This window comes from Octopus bimaculoides, chromosome 17, assembly GCF_001194135.2.
Source record: "Octopus bimaculoides isolate UCB-OBI-ISO-001 chromosome 17, ASM119413v2, whole genome shotgun sequence".
NCBI lineage: Eukaryota > Metazoa > Mollusca > Cephalopoda > Octopoda > Octopodidae > Octopus > Octopus bimaculoides.
This window is the reverse complement of record NC_068997.1, coordinates 45,953,409-45,962,839: the sequence shown is the minus strand read 5'-3', so window position 1 is coordinate 45,962,839 and position 9,431 is coordinate 45,953,409. Positions and strand designations below refer to the sequence as shown.

The 9,431-nt window shown below is 39.7% G+C and overlaps 1 protein-coding gene across 1 annotated transcript in view; it reads left to right on the top strand.

Moving 5' to 3' along the window:
* The window catches only part of LOC106879420 (SAFB-like transcription modulator), a 28,847-nt gene extending 20,074 nt beyond the window's left edge, over positions 1 to 8,773 (top strand). The window contains exons 6-11 of the mRNA XM_014928975.2: positions 1,838 to 1,872; positions 3,206 to 3,234; positions 4,462 to 4,979; positions 6,045 to 6,082; positions 7,133 to 7,224; positions 8,585 to 8,773. Of these exons, the coding sequence (XP_014784461.2) occupies positions 1,838 to 1,872; positions 3,206 to 3,234; positions 4,462 to 4,979; positions 6,045 to 6,082; positions 7,133 to 7,224; positions 8,585 to 8,758 (886 nt within the window). The 3' untranslated portion in view covers positions 8,759 to 8,773. The remainder of the gene's footprint in view (positions 1 to 1,837; positions 1,873 to 3,205; positions 3,235 to 4,461; positions 4,980 to 6,044; positions 6,083 to 7,132; positions 7,225 to 8,584) is intronic.
* Positions 8,774 to 9,431: the final 658 nt, after the last annotated feature.

Genomic DNA, 9,431 nt, shown 5'->3' with positions numbered 1-9,431 from the left:
TATGCTGAGTTGACAAACGTCCTGAAAATGACAACAGATTAAATATCTGATGGAATTTACTTAATCTCTCAGTTTTTAATAGAATTATTGTTCCAGTAACATGTTGTATTTGGTTCACATGGTGTAATGACAAATAATTGGCATTGTTCTGCATCAAAACAAAAGTAGTTTAATGTTGGAATGTAGGTATGAAAGCTATGTAAGGATTAAGATTATGTCGGGATATTAATTAGATGTGGTTAAACAGTTCAGTCACCACAAAAAGCCTTGGTTTACTTTTACCTGAAGCAAATATATTGGTTACAAATTTTGGCAGCAGTTTCAGGGAAGGGGTTAAGTCGATTATATTGACCCCCAGTGCTCAACTGGTACTTATTTTATCAACTGCGAACGGATGAAAGATAAAGTCGACCTCTGTGGAATTTGAACTCAGAACGTAAAAATGGATGAAATACCGTTAAACATTTCGCCTGGTGTGCTAATGATTCTGCCTGCTCACTACCCTACCCAAAGCATGTATTGAACACTGTTATATATGCATAACACTCCTCGTGTGTTTGTGTGTGTTTACAAATAAGAGAAAAGAATATTTAATTTAAATGTGTAGTAGAATTTGGTAGGGAGAGAATTTCTGTTCCTTGCTCCTATGTTAATACACACACATACACACGAGAGGGTGCTGAAAAGTTTCTGGCTTTGAGTAAAAGAAAATACAGGAGGATCAGTTAATTATGATTTTATGTAACATATTCCCCTCTCAGATTCACACACTTATTGCAGTGGTCCTTCAGTTTTTCTACAAGGTTGGGCCTCTAACTAGGCCTTTCACAATACCCTTAAAGTCAGAAACTGTGTGTAGGTGTATATATGTATAAGTTAATATTTAAGTGTTGGGTTTGTTCCTAGTAGTATGCCAATAAAGCATGTTCACTGCCTATGGCTACCTGATGCCATCCATAATAATTACACAACTTTTGCTGGATTATGTCTCTTGATGAGACACTTCTACACCGAGGGATGCACCACAACTACTTGTGTAGTTTCCTACCTGCAAGGTTATCGATGCAGAATGTGTTTGATGATCATTGTGAATAAAGTTTCCTGTGCATTCCATTTTCTGTCTCTATCGTCTGTTATATATGTATGTGTGTGTTTGTCCCCCATCTCTGCTTGACAACTGCTTTTGGTTTATCTTTTATCTTGTATTTGTTTCAGTCATTAGACTGCGGCCATGCTGGAGCACCACCTTGAAGAATTTTTAGTCAAATGAATCGACCCCCCAGTATTTTTATTTTTTCAAACCTGGTACCCTATCAGCATCTTTTGCTGAGCTGCTAAATTACAGGACTGTAAGCACAATGCCACCAGTTGTCAAGCCATGGTGGAGGACAAACACAGACACACACATATATATGTATATACAACAGGCTTCTTTCAGTTTCCATCTACCAAATCCATTCACAAGGCTGTGGTCAGCCCAAGGCTATAATAGAAGACACTTGCTCAAGGTGCCACACAGTAGGACTGAACCCAGGACCATGTTGTTGGGAAGCAAGCTTCTTACCACACAGCCATACCAACATCTCTAAGAATTAGCAGTTCACAAAAGAAACTGATAGAATAAGTACCAGGTTTTAAAAATAAGGATTGGGGTTAATTTGATGAGCTAAAACTCTTCAAGGTGGTGCCCCTGCATGATTGCAGTCCAGTGACTGAAATGAATGATAAAAGATGATATATATAATTGTTGTTATGAAGATTATGATAATAATGATAATAATAATAATAATAATAATAATGAATGGTGATGTCATAGAGTAAAATTTTTATTTTTCAGTCCTGCCAATTCAGATGACAAGAAAACAAAAGGAAGTAAGAATCTCTTTTATAATAATATATTTTTGGTGTTATTATCCCTGCCTTCTTGAGCTAGTTTTCCACCACATTTCTTTAAAATCATGGTAGAGGCCTTGGTCTCAGGAACCACTCATGTCTAGAAACTGAGGTTGGGGGTAAGCAAGAGCATGCTCTCTGTAGAAAATCCAGCTACGAACAAGTTTCATGATAGCAAAGGAGAATGGGCACAAGCCAGCCAGCCCAAAGGTTGGGGTGGGCTGCACCTGCCTACCTTTGTTGCTATGGCATTGAGGTAGATCTGGCCACCCCCGTTAACAGGGAGAAAACACTGGAGGATGATGATGATGTTGTTGTTAGCTTACTTCTGAAAGTAAATTCTCATGTAATCAAGCCTGCATCGTCTGGGTTTTTTGTTTCCCTGTTGGCACCCAGGTACTGTGACAGTGGTAATGGAGCTAGAGTATGCAGAGTGAAGCTGGATGGCATAGACTGACCTTGAACTCTGTTACATATGCATACTCAGTTGTAACTTCCTCTCTCGCTCCCTTGTGTTGTTTATAGCAATGCTTGGAAGTGAAGTGTGTAGAGTGTGGTTGTCTCAAAAAGATGATCAGGTTTCAGCTGCATCGGATCTCCTTGATTTTGCTGAGGAAAACGCAAACTTTTTTAAAATGGTCATAGCATAGGTGCAGGAGTGGCTGTGTGGTAAGTAGCTTTGCTTACCAACCACATGGTTCCGGGTTCATTCCCACTGCGTGGCACCTTGGGCAAGTGTCTTCTACTATAGCCTCGGGCCGACCAAAGCCTTGTGAGTGGATTTGGTAGACAGAAACTGAAAGAAGCCTGTCGTACATGTATATGTATTTATATATATGTGTGTGTCTGTGTTTGTCCCCCCAACATCGCTTGACAACTGATGTTGGTGTGTTTTCGTCCCTGTAATTTATCGGTTTGGCAAAAGAGACCGATAGAATAAGTACTCGGCTTACAAAGAATAAGTCCTAGGGTCAATTTGCTCGACTAAAGACGGTGCTCCAGCATGGCCGCAGTCAAATGACTGAAACAACTAAAAGAGAAAAGAGTAATGTGAATGAATAAGTTAGTGTTGCATTTGAATGAATGGCCTGAATGCTAAAAGCTTAAAAAATTAAAACCTGCCATCAAAATTTCATCACTGTTTACGTTCCCGCTTAATAATGAAGTAACAACAAAGTTATTTTACTAAATCCTTTGTTATTTTTCGAAAATGAAAGGAGTGAATTTCAGCAAACAACAAAAACGTTAAATTTTTCTGTATCATATTTCTAAAGCATTTTTCTTTTCTTCTTTCTTCTTTTTTTTTTTCTAGAGGAATCTGTAAACGTGGCTGAAAAGAAGGTCAGTGTAGATAATTTGAAAATTTTTGTGTTTTTATCCTGCATTTTTTCTGATTCAGTAATTTACTTGCCACTCGTTATAACATTGGTGGATTGACTAATTGTTTTTTTTTTCTGACAGCTGGATGCCTTTACTGCTCACTTGTGACATGTCTGAGTTTTTTTTGTTTTTTTTGCTGTTTAGCTCTAGATCAAACTTGATTAAGCAGACTTGAGACCAGTGACATCCCATCCATGGTCATCCTTGTCTTTTTGGGGGTATCCTGAAGTGTCTGTTCTTCATGTCCTTTCCTTATTTTAGATTGGAGGAAGACTTGGCTACCACTTCTAATAGGTTGATTGGCCACGTAGAGACTTCCTTGTCAGCTCATATGTTGGCTCAAGGCATCAGTATATTTGAAGAGGAGGAGGTGGTGGTGGTAGAAGTAGTAGTAGAGCTAGAAATCAGGAGATGACTGTTACCTGCAGCCAACCTACTCTACTTTCACAGCCATTAGATTCTTACATTGCCTTAGATTGGTGTTGTTGGTGGTGGTGGTAGTAGAGTGTTGGAATAAATGTCTTGCAGTATTTAGTTATCCTCTTTTACCATCAGAGTTCAAATCCAGCCAGAGTCAGTTTATTTTCTAAGTTTTTTTTTTCCTAAGTCAAAAACAATTTTTTAGTTGATTAAATAAATATCAGTAAAGCATTGGGCTGATTTAAATACTCTTTACTCTTACTCTTTTACTTGTTTCAGTCATTTGACTGTGACCATGCTGGAGCACCGCCTTTAGTCGAGCAAATCGACCCCAGGACTTATTCTTTGTAAGCCTGGTACTTATTCTATCGGTCTGTCTTGTTGCCGAACCGCTAAGTTACGGGGACGTAAACATACCAGCATCGATTGTCAAGCGATGTAGGAGGGACAAACACAGACACACACATATATATACATACATATACATATATACAACGGGCTTCTTTCAGTCTCTGTCTACCAAATCCCCTCACAAGGCTTTGGTTGGCCCGAGGCTATAGTATTAGACACTTGCCCAAGGTGCCACGCAGTGGGACTGAACCTGGGACCATGTGGTTGGTAAGCATGCTACTTACCACACAGCCACTCCTACGCCTATTGGAAACAAAATGATACAATTATAGGCACCTTCATCTCCATACTCCATCTCCTTGCATGCATGTGTTGAGTAGTGCTCTTAATGCGTACAATTGTTTGTATATTGTTTAGGAAGAGTTGAACGCTGGAGACAAAGTGGAGTCAGTGATCAAGGCTGAGAGTAACGATCAAACCGTAGACACCAATAATTCTTCTTCAGTGACCAGAGACCCTGCAGGCCAGATGGAAACCAAGCTCGCAGATGCTGGTTCTAAAGAGGCCAGCAATGGTTCTTCTTCAGATCAGGTGTCAGAAAAGCCGGAAAACAAAAATAATAATAACTTAAACCAAAGTTCTTCAGAGCCAAATGTATTGTCTAACACTTCGAAAGTCATTAACAAGTCTACTCTGCTGAAAACAGCTGCAAAATCCGAAGAGAACGAGTCATTAATTGTACTCGTTGATGACATCCATAACGACCTGGACGCTGACTTAGCAACAAATGAAAAGAAAAGTGAGCAAGCAAATGGCAAAACGTCCACCACCGTCAGCACTACTGAAGCTGATGCTGGTGCTAAAAGCCAGAAAGACCAAAAGACGGATAAGAAGGTGGAACAGAAGAAAGATAGTAAAGATGCCAAGACCAAAAGGTAATTATTGGATTCTTTACATACCTTTGTCCTTTTTTTCCAGTAACCCTGTTCCCTTCTCTTAATAGCTCTGTCTGCTTTCTCTAATAGTTCCGTCCCTTTTCCAAGCATGGATGTGTGGTTGAAAAGCAAATTTCTCAACCGCATGGCTTCAAGGTTCAGTCCTACTGCAAGGTATCTTATGCAAGTGTCTTCTGTTATAGCCCCGGGCTGACTAAAGCCTTGTGAGTGGATTTGATAGACAGAAACTGAAAGAAGCCCATTATATATATCTATATCTATATCCATCTATCTATATATATATATATATATATCATCATCATCATCGTTTAACGTCCGCTTTCCATGCTAGCATGGGTTGGACGATTTGACTGAGGACTGGTGATGGCTGCACCAGGCTCCAATCTGGTCTTGGGCTTACTCACACCGTGTGGGAGTTTGGGCAAGTGTCTTCCACTGTAACCTTGGGTCAACCAAAGCCTTGTGAGTGGATTTAGTTGACAGAAACTGAAAGAAGTCCATTGTATGTATGTATGTGTGTATGTATGTATATACATATATATGTACACACATGTATATGTGTGTGTGTGTGTGTGTGTGTTTATAATCTTGTCTTGTCATCATGTGATGATTGCAAATGAGCATCTTTTTCATACAAGCAATGTTGTTTGTCTCCAGTCTTCCATGAAAAACATGTCTGCCTATTGAGAAATATTATCTTGCCTGGAAACTGATGAGGGTTGGTGACAAGAAAGGTACTCGGCTGTAGAAGAAAATCTGCCTCAATAAATCCCATCTGGCCCATGCAGGCATGGAGAAGTGAACCTTGAATGATGATGATGTCACATGTAGCAATATTCTAACCATGTTGTATTGTCTGAGATTCATACACCACATGTAAATATTCTAACTGTTTTACTGCTTGTGATATATCACATATTACACATTTATTTTAATAGTATAAAACAATTAGTTTTACACTGTTGTAATAGTTTTATGTTGAATATATTGCCTGGATTTGTCAATATCCTAATGTGATATTTCTGTTCTTTTTGTTTTTTCCAGTTCTGAAGACACACCTAAAACAAAGAAGGGTAAACCAAGTAAGAATCCTTTGTTCTCTTACCATGTACATTGTTATAATCTTTTAGGTCCAAATCTTAGGTGCAGGAGTGGCTGTGTGGTAAGTAGCTTGCTTACCAACCACATGGTTCTGGGTTCAGTCCCACTGAGTGGCACCTTGGGCAAGTGTCTCCTACTATAGCCTCGAGTGGACTTGGTAGACGGAAACTGTAAAGAAGCCTGTCATGTATATATACATATATATATATATGTGTGTGTGTGTGTGTGGGTGGGTGTCTGTATTTGTCCCCCCCCCCCATCGCTTGACAACTGATGCTGGTGCGTTTATGTCCCTGTAATTTAGCAGTTCAGCAAAAGAGACTGATAGAATAAGTACTAGGCTTACAAAGAAAAAGTTGATTTGTTCGACTAAAAGGCGGTGCTGCAGCATGGCCACAGTCAAATGACTGAAGCGAATAAAAGACCATGCTGGGGCACTGTTGTGAGGTGTTTAGTTTAACAAATCAACCTCAGTACTTATTTTAAAGTCTCCTACTTTTACTATTGGCCATGTAACTTAAGTGTTACATGGCCATAAACAAACCAACAGCAGTTGTTGAGTGGTAGTGGGGTGGCAAACATTAAGACGCACACACACAAACACACACGATGGGCTTTCACAAAGCTTCCATTTAACAAATTCACTTGCAAAGCATTGGCTGGCCTGGGGTTATAGTAGAAGACACTTGCTTATGGTGTCGCACTGCAGGCCTGAACCCAAAACCACATGTTTGCAAAGCAAGCCAACCATGCAGCCACAACATTAAAACCTTCTTAATTTTCCTTCAAATCTACAGATATGAGCACTGCTACATATTTAATATGCACTACTACATACAACTATTCAATATGTTAAACTGGAATGGAAATTATACAAAAAATAATTTCAGATTTTACTGTGAACAACATTTAGACTTTTACCTGTTCCATTGAGTTTTAAAGGATTAAATGTTTTTGAAATTATAATGAAATTATAAGATAGATTATTAAACCAAAATTCTTTTTTTTTTTCATTTTTTTTTCTTTCGTAGAATCTGCCAAAACTTGTAATTTGTGGATTACTGGACTCAAAGCCAACACCAAAGCTGCAAATCTCAAAGCACTGTTTGTCAAATATGGCTGGGTTTGTAAATGATTTAAATTAAAAATATAAATATTTTATCTGCTTCACATTCAGTTTTAAAATTTCATGTAAATGGTTTAGATTTGTAAAATTTGATCATGTAGTCTTCACCATCATGTATCTATTTTTTTGGCTAGACACCTGTTCTTGTCTCTCTATCATATTTAAACTTCTCATTACCTCCTTTGCTATTATCTTGAGGCTTTTTCGTAGCTGGATTTTCTACGGGGAGCATGCCCTTGCTTACCCCCAAACTCAGTTTCGAGACATGAGTGGTCCCAAGACCAAGGCCTCTACCATGATGTTTAAGAAATGTGGTGGGAAACTAGCTCAGGAAGGCTGGGACGCTACTCCCTGAGACCCCTTTCAGAGTCCTGCTGAGCATGTTCTGAAGAGGGTGCTAGGTTTTGAGGTAAATGGACAGCGAAAGCGAGGTAGACTGAGGAAAATGTGAAGGGGACAGGAGGAGGAGGAGATTGGGAGGGTTGGCTCGAGAAAGGAGGACGCCCAAAACTGGGCAAGATAGAGCGAGATGGTGTGAGGGCAGTTGTATGGTATTGAGGTAGATCCAGCCACCCGTGTTAACGGGGACAAAACCCGGATTCAAAATGATGGATGATGATAATATTACCTGGCATAAAGCCGCCTCCCTCCATACTACCCAGTATTGAGGGCTCTTGTCTTGCAAGTTAGTTGGTGACTTCACTGGTGCTGATGCCATTTGAAAAGTACCCAGTATATTCTGAGAAGTGGTTGGCATTAAGGAGAGCATCCAGATGTAGAAACTGTGCCAAAGCAGACATTGAAGCTTGGTACAGTGCACCAGTTCACCAGCTCCTGTTGAATCATCCAGCCTATACCAGCATAACTCTGTAAAATGATTGGCACTGTCGACTCATTCAACCCATACCAGCACAGAAAATGAATGTTAAATGATGGTGGTAATGTAGTACCATAGCTTTAAGATGAAGATGCTGGATTAAGTAACTCTCATCATCATCATCATTTAACGTCTGCTTTTCATGCTGGCATGGGTTGGATGGTTTGACAGAAGCTGGCTAGGCAGAAGACTGCACCATGCTTAGCTGTCTCTTTTGGCATGGTTTTTACAGCTAGATGCCCTCCCTAACACCAACCACTTTGCAGAGTGGACTGAGTGCTTTTTATGTCACACCAGCACTCTATTTTAGATAAAACAACTAAACTCTACATTCAAAGCACAGGTGTGGCCACCCGTACACTCTGGGTGGCCACACCTGTGCTTATAAAATGTATGCAAAACAAACGATTGTCCCATTTAATCTCTTTCGTTATCTTATAACCACCTTATAACCATGCTTTTTTTTTGTTTGTTTTCCAGGTTGTTGCTGCCAAAGTTGTGACAACTGCACGGATTCCAAGTCGTCGCTGTTATGGTTTTGTGATTATGGCTTCAACTGAAGACGCAAACAACTGCATCCGTCATCTCAACCAGACCAAGTTCAATGGCACAGTTATTACTGTGAAGATGGTAGGTGGAGCGAAGTGGAGTTGAGTGCTGTCGAATGGGATTGTAGTGGTGATCATTGCTCAAGAATGTTTTTTCTTTTTATTTTGTATGTATGGCTGTGTAGTAAGAAGTTTGCTTCCCAACCACATGGCTTTGGGTTCATTCCCACTACAAGATACCTTGGACAAATGTCTCCCAAGGCCGACAAAAACCTTGTAAATGAGTAGCAGTGTCGTACTGGTGCAGCCTTATCCCTCTCTCCAAGTGTCTATGTCTGCTCATCTAAATGACAATCTAAAGCAATTAGCAAAAGCATGGTACATTCTCCTAGTGTCATACTCACTTGCAAATAATGACTTTGGTTCATATGTCGACTAAAAAGGCGGTGCTCCAGCCTGGCCGCTGTGAAATAACAAACAAATAATACACACACACACACACGAATATATTTGTTTGTGTGTCTGTGTTTGTCCCTTCGCCATCACTTGACAACCAATGTTAGTGTATTTATGTCCTCCGTAACGTAGTAGTTCGGCAAAAGAGACTGATAGAATAAGTACTAGGCTTACAAAGAATAAGTCCCGGGGTTGATTTCTTTGACTAAATCCCTTTAAGGCAGTGCTCCAGCATGGCTGCAGTCAAATGACTGAAACAAGTAAAAGAATGAAAGGAAAGAATAAATGTATGTATGTATGTATGTATATCTATCTATCTATCT